The sequence below is a fragment of the Phalacrocorax aristotelis genome, chromosome 12 (genome assembly GCF_949628215.1).
Source record: "Phalacrocorax aristotelis chromosome 12, bGulAri2.1, whole genome shotgun sequence".
Taxonomy (NCBI): domain Eukaryota; kingdom Metazoa; phylum Chordata; class Aves; order Suliformes; family Phalacrocoracidae; genus Phalacrocorax; species Phalacrocorax aristotelis.
The window spans coordinates 20,059,199-20,083,194 of NC_134287.1; the positions used below are offsets into that span (position 1 = coordinate 20,059,199).

The 23,996-nt window shown below is 40.4% G+C and overlaps 1 protein-coding gene across 2 annotated transcripts in view; it reads right to left on the minus strand.

Moving 5' to 3' along the window:
- Nucleotides 1-23,996, minus strand: part of ADAM12 (ADAM metallopeptidase domain 12) — a 190,411-nt gene that overhangs the window by 38,809 nt on the left and 127,606 nt on the right. For both annotated transcript variants that reach the window (XM_075107644.1, XM_075107645.1), the window contains exons 7-11: nt 23,363-23,428; nt 22,393-22,464; nt 20,498-20,667; nt 19,228-19,312; nt 13,781-13,929 (exon numbers count right to left, since the gene is read on the minus strand). In XM_075107644.1, coding sequence (XP_074963745.1) covers nt 13,781-13,929; nt 19,228-19,312; nt 20,498-20,667; nt 22,393-22,464; nt 23,363-23,428 — 542 coding nt within the window. The remainder of the gene's footprint in view (nt 1-13,780; nt 13,930-19,227; nt 19,313-20,497; nt 20,668-22,392; nt 22,465-23,362; nt 23,429-23,996) is intronic.

A 23,996-nucleotide genomic window follows, 5' to 3' on the forward strand; every position in this document is an offset into this window, starting at 1 on the left:
AGGGTTGCTTTTGTTAATTTAGGTTGTTGTGGTTTAGCCCCAGTCAGGAGTCAAGCACCACACAGCCACTTGCACACCCTCACCCCTCCAGTGGGATGGGGGAAAGAGTCTGAAAAGCAAAAGTAAGAGAGCTTGTGGGTTGAGATAAGAACAGTTTAATATTGAAATGTAATGTAGTAATAGTAATAGTAATGATAATGGTAATGCTAATGAAAAAGAAAACAAGAAGTGAGAGAGAGGAACAAAACCCAGGAACAACAAGTGATGCAACAGCTCACCACCTGCCAATCAATGCCCATCCCATCCCCAAGCAGCAGCACCTGCCCCCCGGCCAGCCCCCCCAGTTTATGTACTGGGCATGATGCCATATGGTACAGAATATCCCTTTGGCCACTTTGGATCTGCTGTCCTGGCTGTGCCCCCTCCCCTCCTGGCTGCTTGTGCCCCTGGCAGAGCTTGGGAGGCTGGAAAAGTCCTTGACTGGTGTGAGCACTACTTAGCAACAACTGAATCATCAGTGTGTTATCAACGTTATGCTCATACTAAATCCAAACCAGCACTAGATCAACTACTAGGAAGAAAATTAAGTCTATCCCAGCCAAAACCAGGACAACTGCTATGAGTTTTTCCCATGGAAAAAGCTGTCAGCAGTAGAGAGAGTAACACAAGTATAAACCTCTAGAAGGTAGAAACTCAACAACATGAATCTTTCTACACCCAGTGAGGTGTTGATTTCAAGGAACTATGACAATTTTCCAGCTTCCTCTAACCCCTGATCTAATTGACATAATTCTTTCCTGGTAAAAAGCATCCCCTTTGGTTTTAACCTTCTACACATTATTACTGCTCTCCCATCCCTTCACAACAACTTTTTATGGTCTCCAAAGAGATATGAGCCTACTAGAATAAAACTGAGTTTGCTATTAGATGACATTTTCTTGACATTTCATCTATTCTGTACAGTACATATGTTAATGAATTAATAAGCATAAGGAACCTCACAGAATTAGGTATTAAGCGGGAGATAAAACCCAGTTTTCTTTGATATTGAAATAGGTGTTCAACTACTACAGATCCCTTCATATATAGAATTCAGTCATTACACATTATTTCATACACCTCATGTTTTAATAGCAATTAGAAAAAATTAGACAAGTGCCATAATATGGAAGGGCTTTTTAATCTATTATCTAAACGATGTCTTCATTTGCAAATACTTTTGAGTGAGAAAGACAGAAGTGAAATTTTAAAGTAGATCCCCCAAGCACAATAAAGTAAAGGGAGACCCTAAAGGTAGCTGTAGATTCCCTCCCACTCAAAGCTTTTGCAGGTGACAAACACACAGGACAAGTGGGAGGAGGGGACTCTTTGGGCCCCTGGAAGATGTGCAGGCCCTTGCAGCAGCACATGACAGAGCTTTGTGTAAGACACCAGTCCCAGAGCTAATGGGGCACACCTTTTTTGGCAGCGTTGGAAGGATGTAGCTAAAAATGTAGAGTGGTTTAAATATATATATATAAAGTATTGAAATGGGAAGTTTGCGTCAAGAGGCACTAGATGTCTGACAACTCATACTTATTTTTCTAGCCTATTTTTCACTCTCTTGCTCCTCTTTTATAGTGTTAATCCCTAGAGCATCAATAAAGTAGAGCACGGAATTGGGCCATGTAGTTATACATGACATCAAAGCTCTCGCTGTCTGAGTTCATGGTCAGTGATCTAAAAACAAGCCTAGATTTCTCCTCCAGCTTTTGTCATGTTCACTACATGGTAGTTTTTTACACTTCTAATAACTAACTGTGAATATGTCCCACTAGCGGTTAATTTAATTGACATGTAGTGGCAATGGCTTGTTGTGCTACAATGAAATTTCCAGGGTTATTGAAAAGAAACTCTTTCCAAGTAAATATTTAAACTTCACACACAAATGCCTTAGATTCATTTTAATTTGGCCCTGGGGATAGTGCAGATTCCCAAAATGCATTCAAGTAATCTCACTTCAGGTGCCTAGACTGGATTGTCATAGCCCCAGTTGAGACTTGGCCTCTCCCGTTAAGTGAAGGTGAAAATTTAACTACCTGAAATATTCAAAAGGGCAGATTTATAATACTGAATGTGGGTCTTCAGGGCAGAAAGCAGAGATGAAACAAATGGCTGGATGGTTCAGAAAAGTACTTTCTGCAAAGGAACAAAACTTAATGGCTTTATACAGTATACACTGTCATGGCTTGATATTTCTGCAGTCACAAAACTGCCAAATAAAATATTATTAGCAGTTACTTTTACTTTGGCAAATGCAGGGTCAGAGAATTTTTTTCTTGTTGAGAGGCCTATTGTGACTTTCACTTCTATGTTCTGGGGGGTGAAGCAATACTAAACCAATTTATCAATCCTGACAGTATTCTGAATATGCTGGAGTTATCTGCATTGCAACAGCTCTATGGGAATAGAACTCAGACGACTGTTCTTCCTGCTGTAAACCAAACAGCCAAGGAAAGTAGCTATAATCAGTTTGGATTTGCCTTTGGCTCATCTTTTGCTCTGTTTCCTTTTAGACCACTAGCTCATTAATAAAAATTTGCTGGATTGCTGAGAGTTCATGTTTCACAATCTACTACTTAGAATTTGAGGTTAATCCAATGCTGACTACAGTAAAAGTAAAAAAGCAACAAATAGCAGGGGAAGGGATGAAAAGACCAGGTCAGGTCTGGTTCCAGGCTAAGGAAAAGCAGGGCAGCAGGCATACCGTGCCTGCCAGCAATGAAGGAAACAGTGGATAGGAACAACCAGAATGCCCCGTGTTTAAATTTGTCACAGAAAACACGACATCCTCAGCACGTGCCAAGCAAATAAAGACAAATGGTCCATCTCCTTGCTCAAAATACCTTGCTGAAGATCAGCTTCCTACTGATTTCTGGTGAGATAAAAGGCATTGTTTGACCTGGCTTGAAATGCTAGGGCAGCACTACATCATGATGACACTTCATTTAGTTCCCAACATGATTTTACAATCAGCTTTTGTTTTAGGCAGTTACTTTCTGATTTTCTCCCTTGAAAAGCCTTAAAATTGTTTTTTAAGTACGTCAGGAGCAGATTCAGAGAAAAAAAAATAAATCTGACTTTGGGAACTTGGTTTTGAGAGGAGCATTTTATAGAGAGTGCGTTTGGGTGAGGGAGAAGAACAAAATCATTTTTCAAAAACCAAAGCAGACCAAGCAAAAGGGAATATTAAACCCAGATTGTAATACAGAAAAATCAACCCATGATATTTCTTTTTGGAAATTTCCCCCTTTCACCGGTACAAGCTCCTCTCCTGCCTGTGTGCACCATAAGCACAGCTGGTGATATACTGCACCCTGAGGAAGGAAAGCGGCATACACCAATATCCTCCCAGCTGATGTAATCAGTGCGACCGGCTTGATTTAAAGACCTGCCATGCCGTGGGTACTTGGCCTCAGCAGATGGATTCAGGTGAGGATGAGCCTGCGCATCAGGTGAGCAGATCAAATGACAGCAAGTTAAGGGGAGAAGACTCCGAGGAGGGCTAAATTCCACAAGGAGGAACCCAGGCTGGGGCGAAGAGATTTGGGAAGCAGCCCTCTGGACAAAGCACATGAAGAAGCTGCCCACCAGGAAGACCAGTACCAGAAGCACTAAAAGAATGAAGCTTATGGCAAAACCAGTTGGAGAGACGTGGGTGCTAAAGAAAAATGTCTGAGCTCTGCAAAAAGCCAGAAAAAAATATATGCCTGGGGAACAGGCTCATATCGATTTCACTTAACATCTGTGCTACCTGCTCTCTTAATAAATCAGGACTTCAGGACAGCAGTATCTGACTTGCAAGCAGCACGGCTCAATTCTTTTTTTGTCTTTTAGAAGATCCAAAGGAAAGATAAGTGCAGCATAACAGTGCCAGAAATCCGACTGCATTCCCCAGCATTTCCACCTTCCCTTTTGCTACAAGACAAGCACTGAGAAAAAAGTAGTTTATCCCATATCACCTAAATCACCTTAGACAAATGGAAATGGAATTATTTTTAAAAATTCATAAATATAAAATAGCAACGAATCACTTTTTCTATCTTTCTTTCTTTTTTCACAGAGCTTGAACAAAGAAAATAAACTCATTAGCAGCAACATTGTATGTAATCATTATTTCAAGCCGTAAGAAAAGAATGGATCCAGCCGTGACCTAAGACTTAGGACCCTTAAGTGAGCAAATTAAAACTTTCACTCACAGGAATGAAAGGCTTCTGAGAAATCTAAAGGAATCCATACGTATCCCGATGAAACCCTGACCTTATTGAAGTCCATAGGAGCTTTCCTACCAACTTTGAGGGAGCCTGGATTTCACTTTTAGTGCTGGTCAGCTGCCAGGAGAACATCAATGAAGATGAACACAATTTCCATGCTATGTTAGAAGCAGCCAGAAAGGCTCCCTAGGACACCAAAGTTATTTGCCCTCTTTATTTTCAGTGACTTTACACTAAAATAGGTGGTTACTTATCTTCGTCTCACCACCGGGTCTGCGCTATTCAGTTTTAAAAAGCTGAAATGGAGCCTACCTGCTTTTCTGCCACAAGAATCATGTAAATGCTCTGGGACTTTGTAATAGGCTTTGACGTTGGAAAAGACAAAGAATGACTTTGCAGGAAGAAATTGTTGGGGTAAAATGGACATCCTTCCTCTCTGAATTTTAAACATTTTGCACATCTATCCCAGGCACAAAAGACTCTGTGATTCCCATGACAACTGTGGCAAATGCAGCTGTAGGCATCATTTAATTACAGTGATTCAGCCTTCCAAGTCAACATAAATTCCTTAAAGTGCTTCAGGGCATACAGCACATGTTCAAAAAGGAGCATTCATGTGACCTTAAGAATATGCCCTTTAAGGTATGTTTCCATTTATACTCTAGGAATTTGGAATTCATTAACACCAATTAAAACTGGACATTGTGTGCTTAATTCTCCATGCACTGCACTACAGATTCATCCCTGCAGGTCGAAAAGTTTTTTTTGAGGAAACAGAAAGCTAAGGTAGAAGAAAATGTCCTTATATGATTTGTTCTCATGGGTCATGGCAATAGCAGTAGTGCAAGAGAAAAATGTCCCTTACAGAGCCATATTTTCTATGGATATTAAACCGACAAGACAAAACGCAGCTGAGCTCTCACATACTAGCATCCAAGCCAGTAAAACTGTACCAATTCTGGATACATCACATAGTAGAAACCACGACTTGTCCTTAAGTATCTGCTATAAATAATCACACCAGAAGTAAAATGTGTTTTCATTTGAGAAGTAACCTCTCTCCTTGTCAGCTTCACTTACAGAAAATGCATGCAGTAAATCTGTACGAGTTCTCCTCTAGAATACACCAGAAAAGCCAAATATTTTCAATTCTAACAGCACATCTACTGAAATGTGAAAGAGTAAACTAAAATAAAAAGCAGAATCTTTCTTCTTAAAGACCTGCCCTGTAGCTCTGTGTGTTAATTGTTAACAGTGACCCACTCCCGTAAAGGACTGGGAAATGTGTGATGTATTTCAACCAATGCCACTAATTCTTCAACGCAGATCTTATTTACTTCAACAATTAAATATATCTGTAATGCATGGAAATTATTAACAACAGGGAATGCCAAATGCACTGCAGACATGGGGCTACTTGGAGTTAAGAGAAAGACTCACATAAATCTATTCTCTAATCTCGTGGCTGTTTCCTACTAAAGGAAGGACCAGAATGCAATGTGCTAAATTACTAGGGCATAGGGATACGTTGCTTAAGTTTTTTTTAAAAAACAGTTGCACTGCTGGCACAGCAGACCTAGCTCTGTCACAAGCAATTTATTACATCAGTATATCAACTTTATTAAAAAAAGAAAAAGACAACAAAGAAGTCTGTCTTTGTGGAGAGCTCAGCTCAGACCGGTTTGGAAACATAAACAACTTCAGAGTTTAATTAGAAACTGTTTACATCTTAAAGATAATTTCATTTTCTTCAAACTGTAACAGAGGTAATTCCAGATAGTTCTGCTGACTCCACAGTTTAATGTCTCTAAGCTGCCAGACTGAAAAATGCAAAGTGAGGCCTGCACAGCTGAAAACAAACTGAGAGGGGTCAGGAAATACTGTGCTAACTAATAATGGTTTGATTATCTGATGTTTAACGGCTCTGCAGCTACAAGATGCTGTGAGATGTCTAGAAAGGAAAAAGAACCAGTCAGTAGATTAAAGCATCCTATTCCGCACTGTATTTCTGGTTTCTGTCCCATTTCTAGCATGACCTTTTGTCTTTTTTTAGCTTTTTTTTTTTTTTTTTTTAATTAGGTTGTTTTGTTTTGGTTTTTTTTTACCTCGTGAAGTGCTGGAATAAGTGGTGTTCACTTCAAGTTGATTTGGTACCAAAGCCAAAATGCTGTTTTCATGGCGTACCTGACTGTCTCCTGAAGCTAGTGTGCTGGCAATCTCTGGAGGGTGTATGTTTTCAGAGCCCAGTTCTGTAGACTCCAGTTCAGAGTTTGAATAACCAAAATCAAGGTGACCTTATATCCTGCTTCCTTGAGATCATTTTTCAAAAAGAAGAAATGCGATTGAAAGGAATACTTAATACAATAAATGACACATATGATTAGTGCTTTCATAACTTGTCTTAATAGATTTCAACTCTGTTTTATTTATTTAACTACATGTTTATAATGTAATTAAATATTTTTTTTTTGTATGGCAGTTTAGAAAGAGAAATCAAAGAAAAGCAAATGACAAAATAGCAAGACTCCCCATGAAAGCCTTTGAGAGCCAACCCTACTGAGAACTGAGCGAAACAGTTCTCCGGGAGACATCAGCCATCCATCTATCATGCAAATATATACTTGTGCATTATAAAATCAGCATTACTGTTACTAGCCTTGTTTTGATGTGCAGCTCTGAATCTCATTAATGGTAATGGGTGATACACGAGGGAAGAGCAGACCTTCAGCACCATCAAAGGACATCAGTTGCGTAACACACTTCAGCGTCAGGGTGCTATTCCCCCAGATGCTGCCCTTGCTGGTGAAGGCAGATGAAGAAGCTGCTGAGCATCTCCTCACCCTGACCCAATCCTGCTCTTTGCAGTTACCCCAGCTGCATCAGGATAACCGTGTGCCTGAACTGCCAGACAGATCACTAAATAAACCTCATTAGTATACATTCTTCCGCCCCCACAAGCCTTGCTTTTAACTTGGATGATTTCCATCACCTGGATTATCCCGTAGCCCCACAAAACGCTATTCCAGTTCACCAGACATGGAAATAAACTGCAGCAGAGGAGCAAATCAGGTTGGGGTTTAGATCCGCGGGTCAATTTCTCTGCTCAAACCCTCAGTTCGTGGTGTGGACGTAATGCAGTAATCAGAAATATTGGATGGCTTCTGGATAGAGACCCTATACACAGATTCTGTAATTCACTTGCCCATGACCTATCACTTAATTTTACTTTAATAGAGAGAACGAGCTGACCTTGATGGTCCTTCCCATCTTTAATTTTTCCCCATTTCTCCTCAGTAGTACTTAGATTGAGTCAATTAGTTTAATTTGAGACTGTCGCTCAGCCGATTCTTAACAAATGATATTTTGCTCTCACTCTCATTCATAAATATGCAGCTTCCCATTGGCTATCTGTCTTACTTCTAACATAAAGGCTTCAATTTTACTTAAAAACACACGGATAACTGTGGGTGGTTTTTGGATTGGTTAAAAAAAAAAGTCTCCAAATTTCAGCAGTAGATGAACCAGTATTTTTCTACATTCTTTGTATGATTTCTACTATGTGCTCTTTCGGTGTTCCTAATTGTTCTCCTCCCCCAAATCCTGCCTCCAAAATCTCAATAGTTAAAATGAAATTGTGTACTGAAAGGCAATTACTCAAAATTAGCCGTTATTTTCCTCCGAGAGGCACAGTTCCATAAAAATCCTCTAGAATCATGATCAAGAGCTGAGAGGTTAAAGAATTCATTTCAACTCCATTTCTCCTTTTTCCTCATTTATGACCACTACACAAAAGCCGGTCCCCTGGCCGGAGCAGGGCCCCAGGCTGCCCCGCAGCACAGGCAGAACACAGGCACGTCCATCAACACAAAGTCACAGTGCAACAGTCCGAGATCCCTGTAACATGCAGGCATATTTATCTGGGTAAATTGAATTTAAAACCTGATCGAATTAGAAAGATATACTGACTTCAAATTCTAGCTGTGAAAATGGAAATGGTAACACAAGATCCAAGATAAGAATAGCCAAAAAAATAAAAAAAATAAGAAAGGAAAGCAGTCATAGAGGGACTCAATTCATTCTTTGACTTTTCCTGAGAAACATCACTCTCAAAGCAATATGACAAAAAGGACTTCTTGTGCAGAGAAATTATCATAGAGAAGCTGCTTCCTTGTTTATGCTACTGGCCCAGACCTTTCTGAATGGCACCAACTGGCTTCTGTCCCTAATGCTTCGTGCCATGAAGGGGATGCAAACCAGCGTACGCCCCGGAACAAGGCAATTATTGGAACAGAGGAAAAACAAGTCTACGAGGGACCTAGATTAAAACAAAAGTTTCTGAAGAGGTATTCTTTAATTCAAAAGTCTGTGGAGCAAATAGCAACGGCCAAGATGTCTCTTACACATCAGGCTTTGGACTTTCTAAATATATGCTTGTTTCATATCATGAAGCAATAGCCCATACAGTATTTTTCTTTTCCTAAGGATTTTTTATTGAAATTATTTTGCATTTATTTAATCTTTTCTTCATTATGGTCTTTGGGGCAATTTACAGTCAAGGTAGAAATGAGTTGAAGTAGATTTGCATGACCTGCTGCCAGGTTGTGCTCAATGCGCAGCAGCATTTCATAGAATCATAGAATGGTTTAGGTTGGAAAGGACCTTTAGAGGTCACCTAGTCCAACCTCCCTGCAGTGAGCAGGGACATCTTCAACTAGATCAGGTCCCTCAGAGCCCCGCCCTACCTGGCCGTGAATGTTTCTAGGGATGGGGCATCTGCCACCTCTCTGGGGACCCTGCTCCAGTGCTTCACCACCCTTGTAGTAAAATAGTTTTTCCTTACATCCAGTCTAAATGTACCCTCCTTTAGTTTAAAACCATCACCCCTTGTCCTGTCAAGACAAGATTTGGAAGACTGGACACAAAGTGACGGTGCTTGATGTTAGAGTTCAAGGGCATTTGAAAGCGTGCCCTTCCAGACACAGTCATGGTTCCTCAGCACAAACCCATCCTGTCTTCCTACAGTTGTACTTGTTTGCGAGGACAAACTCCAAGCTGGTTTGCATTTTCCATTTGCAGTTTCAACGCAATGGGTAAGTGGGGTCTGCTGAAAGGGTGTGTAAAAAAACCCCATGATTTATAGCCATAAAGATAGCTTCCAGGCTATGGTTAAAGCGTGTAGCCTTCCAGGCCAACAGGAGGTATTTCATCTCATAATACCTGGGCTGCAAAAGAAATGGGGTGTGGGCAGTAGGGCAGACCTGGAGAAAATCTCTATTGTTCCCATAGCCAGGTGCAAACGGGACTGGAGGAGACACTACAAAGCAGCCCTTTGCCTGTCATCCTCTTTTCTGTCAGCATGGCAAAAACCTGCTTCTGTCCATGGAAGCGCAAAGACAGATGAAACAAACAGCTCTATCCTAGAAGCCTGCCTGGCATTTCAATTAGCCATGTCTGGGATCATTCAGCAACAAGAACCAATCCTGGTAAGAGCAACACATTTCTGCGGGATGACAAGGAAAGCAGCTTTGGTTATAACAAATCATGGGACTCCACAAAGGGAAGGAGACGACAGTAGGATCAGCATCTGCATGAGCTTGGTAAAACTAGCTGTCCTTAATGGATTTCTGGTCTCTCATTGACACCTAAACTGGGGGCAGGGGGAACGGAAAGGCATCAAGGAGTACTTTCTGGTAAAGGGAAAGAAGAACATATTTACTGTGTGCTCAATTTCCCTGATGACAAGCTAGTTGTTTAAATTACCTGTATATAAACTAGAAAAGCATGCTACAGGCAAGGACACAGACATGAGGGTGAGGGGAAGTATAAACACTTGGGCTTACAGGAAGGAAGAATACTAACTAAAAATGTTTAAGTCTGGCAAGAAATCTCAAGCATATATTAACTCTTAAGCCTTCAACTACTTTTTGCCCGGTTTCAACTCCCATGGAGATACCTGTGCTCAATTTTGATGAAAGAGCACATAAAAAGTGCATTTCCAAAATTATTGAATAAACAAACACTGCTAATTGGCATAATTTTGCTCTATAATTTGTGCTAATTTCCGCTTTTAGTTGCAGTGGTATAAATCTAGAGTAATGACTGGGGTTCCACCAGAACTCTTTTGTATTTATCTAGCTGTCAGGAAGAATATTTTCACTCCTAAAAGTGGAAACTTTAGGGGGATACTTGGAAAACAAGCGGAATACTGAAATGGTGTCACTGAGTCAGCCTAGTCCCTCAGTTTTCAGATACTGGGATCTTGGTAAAAAGCTTTGGAAATCTCTTTAAGACTCCTTATAGACTTCTTTTTCACTTGGAACAGTCTATGGTTGAAACAACTGAAGGAATATCATTAAAACATGCATAAGAAAGGGAACAATGTGTTAGTATTAAATATTTCCTTGTTGATAAGATTTTTATACAAAAAAAAAGAAACCCTTCTATGGTAGGATTTATGCAATTTCCATAGCAGATATTGTAATCTCTAAAAGGCCTGGAGTGCCACATATTTTGGGGTTTGTATGCCTAATTCCATGTCATACAAAATATATTTTGCTAAAGTAGTGAGTCTTTAAGGCATTTGTAGCTCATGCACAAGTGGTACACATCTCGCTGGTACCTTTTAAGAGTAAAAGCCATAGGAATCTCATTAAAGGATAGACCCAACAGTGTTTAAATTCCACACTGATCCCTGGAGATTTTTTCCACCAAGAAGCAATTTCCAAGACCTCTTCAAAGACTGAAACATAAGAACTGGAAGAAGATGGCAATAATTAATGAAATCACTTTTAAGTAAAAAGACCTTCAATCCTTTTGCTGCACAACCACACAAATGACTCCAAAGTAAAGTTTACAGCTTTTCTATTATAACTGAGATATTTCCTATTGCTTTTAGATATCAGATAAGGACTTCTCAGGGGCTTGTACTTTTTACACTAGCTTCAGCCCAAAGATTTTTTTTTCTTGCACTTCTTAAATCTACCTTAAACCAACAGAAATTAGAAGGGCATAGAGTGAGTGCCAATGAGCATACAGAGAGAGCAGGCTGTTTCTCTAAATGTATTTGGCTACCCTGGGATGCTCTTTGTTTTAATGTTCCTCCTACTCTAAGAATGCTTTTCAGGTAGGGAATGTTAATTTGGCCTTCCCTTAACAGACACATACTTCCAAAGCTAAAAACTCTTCAGTGTTCCTTGAATAATGGTGCTCAGAGGAATACTACCATTGGTCAGATGTTGGGTAAACATTCAAACTGTTAATTTTAAATTGGTAAAATGCGGTTTGGCTAAAGGCATAAAGTATTCTTCTGGACTACTTATTACAGTTTGACAGCACAGTGTGAAGGTAAAGCCTAAGGTTATAAACCTGATGTTAAAATTTCCATTTATAAATCAATAATCACTGCAAACAAAACAGCCTACCCATTTCTGTGAACCCCACATCCCTTCCTCAGGCACAAGTTGTATATAAAGTTCAGTAAAAATCCAAAGAGAGCATTTCAAAGCTGCAGTGCACCTGATGGCCCCCTCCCCCAACTGTCAAACCTGTGGGGTGCTAGAGTTGGGCATGGCGTTTAACCTGTAAGGTGCTACAGAAACCCCAGCATAATGTGAGCTGAGCTGCTTGGACTCATGCCTGAGAAAGACACTGAGCAGGTACAACGTTGGTCTGTCCACGCCCTGAGCCAACCCAGAGCCAAGTGTCTGGGCTGGCATAATGCAGCACAGAGGACAGCTTCAGGTACGCCCAAAGGGCTCTGGTGCAGATGGCAGAACCAGGGAAGAGCTATCTAATCTCACGTTAGAGATTCCTTCACGGGATGAGTTCAGAAAGTGGCTAGAAATTTCTGTCCTGAGAGCATCTCCTACGTTTATCTCCAGAAGTGGAGTTACTGGATACCCAACTAGTAATTCAGTTGAGATGATTAAAGCCTGCATACACCCTTCAGGAGCTCAGAGCCCAGAGCTCAGACCTGCCTGCCCAACACTTACCACCTATCGTGTCACCTCACCTCAGAGCCCTGTTTCCAGATTTCAGTTTGTTTTCACAGTGTGCATACGAGCCCTGACATGCCGCAGAATGCAGTACCGTCCAGATATTTATTACCTATTGTTTTAGAAGAGCCAAGCTGTTTTTCTTTTCCAAACTGTAGAAATCACTCTCATCCTCCTCCACACACACAACTCTCTTTTGTTTGTCTCTTAACTTGCTGTGCTTGGCCTCTGGCCAGAATCCCTTTTTCTGCCTGGAAGGAGGGTGACAGCATGCCTTTGAAGAAAGGCCAAGGCTGCTGTTAGGCTGACCAGCAGGGAGCAATCCTGCCCAACGCTCCCTGGCCTCTCCCACATTGCTCTCCTCCTTTCCCAGAAACATGCAGTCTCAGAGAAGGCAGGGGCTGAGCTGATCACAATTCCCAGAAGAGGTTTTTAAGCAACAGATGAAGTTTAAGCACACACAGAGAATGCTGCAGTGGGGAGAGACATCAGAAGATCATCTAGACCATCCCCTTGCCCCAAAGCAAATGCAGCTCGATCTACAAGACACTGCTGACAGATATTTGTCCGACTGGTTCTTGCCAGCTTCCAGTCACAGGCAGTAACATTTCTTCAGGCAGTCCAGTGCAGCACATCACTTACCATCAGAAAGCCTTGGTCAATCTACTCTCTCTTACTTCAATTTAATCCTATCGGTTCTTGTCTGAATATGGACACGGAGAACTCATTCCTTACATCGTTCAGTTTCTAACAGTACTTTAAAATACAACGAAGCAAGCTGTAGCTACCCTGGTCATGGTGCCTGCACTTTTTGTGTCTACAAAAACATTGTCCTTCTCCATTGACATAGTGCCTTTATCATGAGCAGAGTAACCGTTCGGCACTGACTCAGAGAGAGGACCATGAGTTCATTGGCTTTATTTCCCACAGCATCTTATATCTTTTCTTGGAAGATCTCCCTCCAGCCACTGAACAGCTCTAACCCCACTGACTTTACAGATTTAATTTGCTGACGCGCTAATACCGCTACACACTTCTCACAAGGGGTGAAATGCAAAAGTTTGTGCAAAACTAAAAACCGTCTCTGCAGAAGACAAAGGCTTTACAGAGAGTCTAATAATATATTTCCTGCATTACTTTATTTCCTACACATTCATCTTAGTCTTGGCCTTGGGACACTGCTCATTTCCTATTATGACTCTGATACTCGGTTGGCAAGATGAGAGAAGGTGAAATTCTGATTCAACACTTTCAATGCAGCTTGGTTTTTCTTTTTTTTTTTTTTTTAATTAACCATTTGCTTACGGCATTTTTGTCTCTCACACCAGTAACAGGGAAATAGAAAGGTACAATGGTACATGTCGTGCTCCAATAACAAGCTTAATTGTTTCAGCTTGAGGTGGATAACTGCGAGAAGACTTGACAGGTGTTGAAAAGATTTTCTTTTTTCCCCTTAAATGTTCCTGAGACACAAAACAAAGCTAAACATTTTCCACCATAACTGGAACTTGCTGGTCTTACCCTTGCACTTACCCAGTAGAGGGGTTCATGATACAACCCCCTTTATCAGTAGATGCTTTGCAGTTACAGCCCCTCTCCAATGTATCGTGATTCATGCCAAAATTGTGGCCCAGTTCATGAGCCAGGGTCACTGCTGCACCCAGAGGGTTTTCTGAGTGATCCTTAAAAAAAAAAAAAACCAGAAGAACTAGTGAAGTCAACATATAAAAACAATTCAAAATACACGCTCCCCCCACTAAGGTCCTATTGCCCATCCTTTGAAGTATTTTATAAACTTACCAGCTGCAGTTACCCTCTTGTTAAACGGACACAATTTTAAATTAATCCACATATACCGAGTGCAGACTGGGTATTTCATGACACCTTCAGGACAGGGGTCCTTGCCACCCAGCTTCCCCAGCACATTAGACATTTGAGACCGTTGGGCAGCTTTGAACTTCTGGGCCACCTCTTTATTTAGGGCTTAAAATTCCCCTTCTGAATAAATCCCCCAAAATCCCAAGACATGGCAGTGGCAGAAAAGAGTCAGCCAGATGTGGAGTGTTGGAAACGGTAATCATTTATGAGTGAGGATGAGTGTGATGAGGGAACACTGAGAAGATCCTTCACGTCAGGAAGTAAATTACAAATGCAGCAAGAGACTTCACTCGGTCTATTCAATACTCTTCAGACTGTTTCTTTACTATCAGAAAGTCCAAGATTTCACAAGCCTTGTAAGAAAAACCAAGTACCTTTGAAAACCTCCTTTTTTAAAATGAAAGGACAATGCAGTTTGAAATCTTCGATGACACCTATGGATATTCTAAATGTTGCAAGTGTCAAAACTGAAATGTTAACATGAATTCTTGTTGCAATGTTGATTTGGGGGACAATTATTTCTGAGAAATTCACTGCATGGTCTGATGACAGGCTGCTGATCAGACTGATGTTTTGGCTTAACCACAAATAAAAGACCTTTCCACATTGATCATTTTCCTTGACGAAAAAAAATTCCACTGTACTCATATGAAAGCTTTACCTAAAGGCATAAACATGTAATATAAATGCATGATCCACTATTTATCAGTCAGTAAATGGAATTACCATGTACAGCTGCCTGCTCTAAAAGCATATATGAATATATTCAGTTTAAATAACTCTTTTAGTATCATCTAAGACAGCCTTCAAACTAAAAAGAAGTGAAAGGTAAAACTGTCTAAAACATTAACTAGATATTAATGAGTCCCCTAATACATGACTTGGGGTAGATTTAAGAGTTTCTTCTTTCATCTGTCCGTGCTAATATCTTTAGTAAATCATTGCTCAAGCAGAAAACAAAATAAAAAAGAGAATACAGTCATTCTGAAAACAAGAAACTGCTCCTTCTGCATTTGGAATAAACTCAGCAGAATTTTACCTTTTAATAAAAGATCTCCTTTTAGTTTTTCCTGATTTTTACAATTTTAATATAAAAATATTGTGACTAGCAAAACAGCCAGTTTGTGTGCAGTTATATTCTCAGATGCCTGCTTGCTGAAAGAAGCTGTACAACCTGACCTAGTACAAGAAACAACAGAGTAAGCCTATGCAGCAAAATAATCTGTAATAATCAAGAAACTATATACTCCTGCACAACACCTACATATGGAGATGTCTTATCTAGGTACTAGTCACATACAGATTGATTTATCTTTGTACTCATAATAATGTATGAAATATTTAGAGAATTCAATGTAATTGAACCTGATGTCATGAAAAGAGCACAGCCTCTCACTCAACTGGAAAACAATCCAGGACCAAAGATTAAGAAAACAATGAAATAATTCCATATCATTTACCAGCAACACAGTGGAGCGATGCCTTGAAATTAGGGCTATGTGGTCTAGACACAACTCCTCTCAGCTTTGAGCTACTTAGACAAGAAACTGAGCTCAGTTTTTATTCATTTTGCCAGTCTCTCTTACTGAACAGAGATTATGTTTATTTGAAGACCTCTAAAGCTGGCAATTAAAAATAAAAACAAGAATTCACACAGTCCATTCTAAAGCTAGAGCAATAAATGTTCTGAAATGTAATTTGGGTCTCGAATAGGCAAAAAATCATTACAGCCCATGCAGTTCTCGTTACTTGCTCAGATCCACTTGGAATGCAATTTTATCAGTTTCTAGAGAGGGTTTTTAAAACGAGGAATGTGATGTCTCAGCAAAAGAGGTTATTTGAAGACAACATAAATGAAGATTATCAAAGCAAACAGTGACATGTCCCATTTGATACTGAGACCATTTAAGTGTCACAAGGACTAAAGAAATGAATAGCAATGCGACTTTGATTTATTCCATCAGGGTCCTTTAAAGTTAACTTCAGCAGTAAAAGTCATTACCAAACAGTTTCACAACCACTAAATAAGCAACCATCTACTGTTAAGATATTATAAGCTGTTGCACAAAACATGCAGCTGCTTTCAGCTGAACTCTGCTTCATTCCACTGAGATTCAGATCGAAACATAATAATAAAATACCATCCCCTACAGCTGGAATAGGAAAATGCCCCAATCCTGGTACTTTCCATGCAGTTTCACTCAGTTGTGAACTTATTCCTATAAGTTTCCTAAAACACACTTCTATTTCATGTAAAAAATTCACTGAAATGTAATTGCCTCAGCTGTACACTTGTCATTTAACCTTACTTCCCACTGAAGTCAACGGAAATTTTAATGAGTGAGAATACATTACATTGCAGCAACACAAAAATATTTTACTTTAAATCCATTAATTTAGTGGGCAATCTTTTGAAAGGGAATGAAGAGACTGAATCATGTGTCAAAGATTTGCTTTAATATCAACTTTTGTTTGGTCTTTCTGCAACACGACAGAACCATCACAGTAAAATAAAATTATAATGCTCTTGATACATCAAAAGCTTCTCGTGCTCAGGTGCCTGCTCTCCCCACTCTGAGTTTCTCTTAAAATTAGTGGGAGGTAGGGCGTTGCCTACCACTGAGAGAATTCAGCCTCTCTACTTTTGTAGAGAGGAGCAAGCTCTCAGGTAGGCATGTCAGAGGATTTTAGAGCATACAGTAGAGCTGAATAACTTCAGAAAGAGTCAGGAAAATCAGATCGTACAAGGTTGACTCCAGATTTTTGTATTCAAATGTTATTTCTCATGCAAACCCTCCATGGTCTCTTCTATCAGATCAGTTTTGAGAGTGGGGAATCTTGGTACTGAGTGTTCAGGTTGGGATGGGTAAGAGGTTGGCTGAATTATGAGGATGGGCAAATGTTCAGTTGCCCAGTGCTGAGGCATTCGAGCGCTTTAGCCTCCCAGGTTAACAGTTAATCATTCTTTCATTTGCATGTCTTCCACATGTAGAGATTTATTCTGTAGGTACTGGTATATATTAAAACTTTTTTGGTATACACTTGAATTAGCCTTTGCTAACTGGGGGGAACAGTTTGGACAGCTGTCCATTTGGGTTTTGGGGGTGAGTGTTTGCTTGTTTTGGAATGGCTCCTTTTTGAGTATTTGCTTAAAGAACTGGAAAACATTTCTAGTTATGCTGTGCAAGCCTTGAGTTAATTTGCACTTCAAGTTTCAATTCACTGGGGTGGGAGTCTCTGGGAAACATTGCACTCCCCTGCACAACCGGAGCTGCAGCTTGGCCCACGATTCATACGCAGGGACTGGGTTTCTCCTGGATGTATAAATCAGTCTTTCTTCTGACAGAGCCCCGAGAGCACATTAAAGAAGTGCTGATTCTTGTTTTCTTGTTACTGGAATGAAATATTTTTTGTTGTTTCTGTTTAAATTTACAGTTTCCAGAGCAGAGGATTGACTTTGCAGTAAAGCACACTGTAGCGTATTTAAAGTTTGTGCTAAAAATTAAAAGGACAAAAAAGTCATGTCATCATTAAGGGCATCTCTGACTGCAGATAAAGCCAAAGCAGTGACTGCTGGCCCGAGGGTGAAAAGGATACAATGAGGCTCTCTGCCTCGTATATGCTTTTGCTAAGATTTGGAAGTGCACTGGGAGACTCCTACAACTTTTTCTTTCTCTTTTCCTCCTTTTCCTTTTGTACCTATCCCCCAGGTACCCAGTGAAAAGCTGTAACAAACACCAATTAGAGGCTTGGCTTCTAAAGCTACCAAGAGACTCAAGCCTTTGTCTTTTTTATGGTTTTGACATGACTTTCTCCAGGTTGTGTGATTTGATTGTTCTTTCCCACTTTTTCCTATACCTCACCTCATAAGTCCTCCCAGTCTGAAACATCTGTACATCTGTACCAGCTTGGCTTCTTGCCTGCTTGTCCAAGAGACCACAAAGGAGCCCTGCATTGTGGGCCAACTCAGCTTGCATGCTAGTTAAGAAGGAAGGAAACGCAGGGGCTTCAAGGGGTTGTATCTCTGGAAGTACCCTGCTACACGGATTGTCTTGAAGCGAAAGCCTTAGTGTCCCAGGCTCCAGGTTAGCCTGATGAAGCTTTGAAGAACTGGGAGCTTTGGGACCATGCAAACTCTGAACATTGTGCATTCCTGAGCTCCCAACCTCTTTTATGTAGGGATCTCCAGCTGAGGTGCCCAGCAGAGCTGGAGGGAACCACCACATCACCTAAGGTGCTAGAAGTCTAAACAAAGCTGCAGGAAACACAAAGGTTCTCAACATGCACAGGCTGAACTCTGAGACTATCTAAGAGGTGTTTTAGGGCTCCCTGGCTTTCTGCTCCAACACTGAGCTCTGAGGTCACCAGCTGAGCCTGCTCTGGGACTCCGCATCTGATTTTATTTAAAGTACTTCTGTTGCAAAGCTTAGTTAGGGCAAAACTTTTTTCCCCCACTTTTTCAAAAAAGAGATAAAAATTAAAACAACAAAAAAAACCAAACAAAAAAACCTGAAAGAAAATGTACCAGAACTACTTCCAGAAATTGGTCAAGATGTTTACTTGTATGGTCAACATGTTTAGCATCTAACGACAGCATTCCCAGTAATATATCTTTGAAAGAGGCTCAGGTAGAATAAATACTGCCATTGTTTGTTCTTGTTGTCTGGCAATGTAATAAAACCATTGTGCTGCAAAGATGGAAAATAAGGCCTTACACAGGAAACTCTGAAAATACGGAATAAAATCAATATAATAAAAGATTCAGGATAGACTGTTTTTGCCTGTAACACTAGTATACCCAAGAGCAAAACAAATACATTTGGTTCTCATCCTTCACAACACCTCAGCACCTATTTGAATGATAATTAGGAGTAGAGGATTCTTGCAAAGAGGTCATGCTATATTTTAATGCAATATTTCGATTTTTTTTTTCACCATGGAAACTATCATTTACAAGCAATGTGCATCTAGATGTAGATAATATTGAGACTGAAAATGGGACAAATGGGGCTGATGTTGTGGCACAGAATACAGCAGTACAATACTTGAGACTGTGTTGCACCAGTTGGGCCAGTTTCAAGCCTCATGCTTTTACCACTTACCATGACGACCCCTCCAGACTGCTCTGCGGTGCACATGCTCATTATGGGCGCCATGCCAATGGTAGTCCCTTGGAAGTACACCCCGCTGCAGGAGGGCGGGAAAGGAGAAGAAGAATCACAGAATCACCATTCAGTGACAAGTACTGCCCTATTATTTTCAGTCTTGTATTTTTGCCAATCTCAAGCAATGATCCTATTTCAAATGTGTCAGCTCCAGACATTTGCAGGTTTAAAACAATGAAAAGCACAGATTAGTCGTATCAACTTGCCAAACTGACAGTAACAGCATCCCTGCTATGAGAAAGATCCGTTTGATCACTGTCCTTTGGGTTTACTGCTGTAACAGGACCCTTCTTTCCTTTCTTTTTGCCTGACTGAAGATGGGAATAGAAATAAAAACATAAAAATAATGTCTCTAGCTCAGAGAAGGGTTATTTTAATGCAGTGGGAAGTTTATATGCTACTTGTTATAATACGCAGCCTAGAATGCAATCATTCCAAACGAAACTTTATTATACATAGAGAGTAATCAAACATCTCATGAGGGGCAGTTTGGAAGGGCTCGCTCTATTCTTACACAGATAATGTAAGATCTATGTAACGAGTAAAGAGCTCCTTTTAATTACTAAATTGTCAGGTATGTTTATCTGTATAGCATAAAGAATGATTCACTGATTAAACGGATACCTGGTTCAAGAAAGAGATGTTTCTCTTATTCTTTCTTTTTAAAGAGTACTTTTACTTTGAGCATGTTTACTCAATTACTTTAATCCAGGAAAAAGCAGCAGGGTAAAAGATGTGTATGATTTAACTTTTAAGTCACAAATGCACATGACTTGTCCAATTTAGACAGCCTTCTAAAGTTTACTGAGGTCTTTCTGTAACAGGCTTCATATAGTGCCCCCTTAGCTCTGCTTTCGGGATGAGGGCAGGACTGCCTTTTTCAGTAACAATTTAGACTGAGACCAGCCTAAACTGCTTGTAAATTCATACCCTTAGTATTTACCAGCTTATTAAACATCTACACTTCTACATGAGTTGTATTCAGGAAAGGCCTACAAGTAATAGGGCTGCGGAAGGAAATTAATCTGAAGCATCTGCTGAAGGGCTCTGCAAAACGCTTTTATGTTTGATGTTTACAGAGGGGAAAGACAAACCCTCAGGAGCACAGATGTTCCTCCCAACAGCTTAGCAACCGGGGAAGAATTCAGTACAGTTATCCTCAAATCACTGAAATCTCAGCCGCTATTAAACAGAGTGTCAAGTCTACCTTATCAGCTGTGCATTGTCATGGGGTTTACGAGGTAGCAGTTTTAGCTTTCTCCAGTCTAGAAATTCATGAAGGCTGGTGAAAGGGTCTTGAGAAATAGAGCACTTATCCATGTCATTCCATACTTCCACTCCGACCAGGGCTACTCGAATATTCAGTGGCCTATAGAACTAATGAGAAAAGAAAAACAGAAACATGTTTCTAAAACCCATTTTAGACCACATTGGATTAGAATATTTCAGCAGAAGCATAATGTGCGTTTGAACTTCCTTGCAGAGGCCTAAATGGTCTCTTCTCCAGGGCAAAAGTGAACACCTCACAGGACTGACACAGACAAAATATTTCCATGACTTATAGAAACCAGTTCTGACCTGACTAAATACCCATAAGGCATTCAAAGACATCCAGAGATACCTTACTTCTCCATGTGCCACCCAAGTTTGGTATCTTCCTTCAAGATTAAATGCTGCAACTACCTTCACCTGTCCTTCAAGTCTGAACAAACCTGTTGCTATGGCAGATGGCTCTCTCCGTGGCTGCCCTCCATCGCTAGCGCCAACGTAAACCGAGAGGTAGAGGCAGCTGTGCTGTGCTATGGTTGTGGTCCAAAATCGTAGCTGAAAATTTAGCCAGAGTCATCGAGTCTTGCTCACAGAAGATAAAAACAAGTGATTTAGCACTACATACACTGTTATCCCACTGGTAAATGCCACGGTTGCTACAAGAGGGGAGCCGGAGCAGCATTAGCAACGGAGCAGAGATAACAATCCTAATGAAAGACTAATGTGAAGAAGGATTCAAAAATCGATCAAGTCCAGATTTGGCTGGCAGTCTGAGAAAATAATATACTAGATCTTTGTCTTGTTGATATGCATTACAGTCATTTGGATAACTTTGGCATTTCCTGAGCATAAATTAAGCATGAAACATAAATATATTATAACGTGCAAAATTAATTTTGAGCAGGTAACATATAAACACCTGTCCTCCAGTAATAAGTCAGCAAGACAATTATGGGAGCGGTGGAGGTGTCTTCAGCAGCTTGTTTTTAATCAAGAATGCTTCTCCTTGAGTTATTGCCCTTGAACTATAATTTGATAAGTTCTCAGCTAAATTAAGACTCCCTCAGTTATAATTTCACTGCTGGACTCCTAATTTTTTATGGCCATACGGCACAACAAAAATAAACTTTAATTTGTTCAGAAAACACTGTAGAGGGCTCAGCATTATTATTTATTGTCAAGAAATTACTTCAAGTACAAAAAACCTAGTGCATGTCTCTCTCTTATCACGCTCACTCAGCCATCAACTTCTGCTTCCTTAAGCACTGCAGATTTTTAATTCTGCCGTCTTCCTTGGGCTATATATCTTACTGACTGTGTCGTCACAGGTTCTTTGTGGCCCTTACAATTGGACCTTCCCTTGCTGCTGCAAAGGACTTTGTTCTCCAAAATCCTCCTCAAAATGATCCTTTTTTCTGCAGGCTGTTCCATATGTGATTATCCCCACACTCTTCCCATGTTAATAAAATCCTAGGGCTAAATTGTATATTTCCTTAGAGGTAGTGCTTCCACAGATATATACATCCCATATATAGCAGAGCAGAGCTCAGGTCTTAGTATGTTGAAGGGCATATGAAAGGTTTAAGTTTACTTAAACTGGTTTTACTGGTTGGAGAGAAGCATTGCTCTGAAATACTGGAGTATAAGGGAAGCAGCAGGGGTAGCTCTTTGAAAAGGCGGGTGAATAAGGAAAGTGGCAAATGTTGTGAAAGCTGCCAATCTGAGCGTGGTGGCTTTCTTAATTTACTAGTAGAAGAAACATAGACTTCACAGCAACAGCCTTCAGAAAGTGTAGTAAGTTTGGAAAAAGTGAAATAATGCTTATGTTCTTACCTTATCAACATAGTTTGCAATTTCTATCAGCCTCTGCTTAATTTTTTCCACATCCTTGCCTTGTCTCTGAAACTTGGAATGTAAAGGATCAATGTACTAGCAGCACAAATATCACAGTTTCCCCCCACCAGCCACCCTACTCTGCCAGCTTTGTCGGTGATGTTTGGGAATGACACAGTGCAACCAAGGGCCATCGGCAGACTCCTCTTGGCCTCATGGGACCACCGTCTGCTTCAGAATAAGCACAGGCTGTGGGGTAGGATTCTGGTTCTCATGAAAAGGTTTTAAAATCCCTAAGTTTTACACAGGGATCTTTCAGACACTGATGTTTTGTGAAAAAGAAAAGGCTCTTCTGTTAGCTGTTTCAGCTCTTGCAGCAGAGGGGCTGTAATTCCCTAACTAGCAGTGCTCAAGGAGACCAAAAAAAAAAAAGTAAGTAGCAAAATAATTCAAACCAAGATTTAGATCTTTGGTTGCCATTCAGCACACTGGAACACTTCTACAGCCGGTCCTGGTTACTCGCTTTGAAGCTGTCTTTGCAAACTGACAGGAAGGCAGTGGTGCTTCATGCAACGTGATGCTAAAGTACTGCTTCAAAAGCAACTGCGGGATCCTGCGGTGTCGTCCACACAGCGACGGTCCCGCTGAGGGCAAAGTCAATGGCAGCGAAGACTCAAGGAGATCCAGGGCAGAGAATTTGTATTTGCCTCTTCAATTACTGCCAGATATCCCAGTTATATGAGAGTCAAATTCCTTATGAAGTATTGCAAGAGATTTTACAATTGACTGTCACTGTTGTCCTACCTTAATAGTGCCTTCCACTGCCCAGCCCTAATTAGGGAAGAAGCTTTACTTTGACAACCACCATATTACTGTCTGAAGCACATTGCGTGCAAGACTGCAGCAGCTGAACTGAGCTACCCATTTCCTACCAGTGCTTCCCATAACTTTTTAGTTTTAAGTTTCTTACCTCACGATTATCTGCCACAATTACGAGCTCCACATACTTTGTTGTCTTCAGAGTTTCCCTCTTGTACTGTCAAAAAAGATGAAAACAGTATTTTGTTTTTGCAATAAGTGACCCTTGGAATCAGCTGTGCCTCAGCCCAACAAAGTGCTTGCAGGGGGAGATACGCAACACCTCAGACTTCCAAAGATTTCACTACATACTAATTTTTACTGTATTCCTTCTCCTCATGGAAGTTTTCCTTTTACCTACTACAACAGAAATAGTCTATGTGGTACTTACAAAAAAAAACAAACCCAGGATTTGATCATAGCAAGCTGGAAAGTGTTGCAAAGTCTCTCTCAACCTTTCAGCTTTTTGCAGTTGAAATGTTTGAGTTATCTTTCCTCGCAGGAGAATATAATCTCTAGCAGCAGAAAGACCTTTGCTATTTCCGAGGCACATTTAAAGAAATGATGAGATGACTTTTAGCAAACATTTCACACAATAGACAAACTGGCTACTAAGAAAAATGAGAGATAAAGGGATATTGAGTGAAGCAGAGAAGAGATCAAGTGGTCAACTGATAAATTATGTAGGAAGAAAAGCCCAGGAACAAAAACTGCAGAAACATGTTTAAGAATGGGGGTGGGAAATA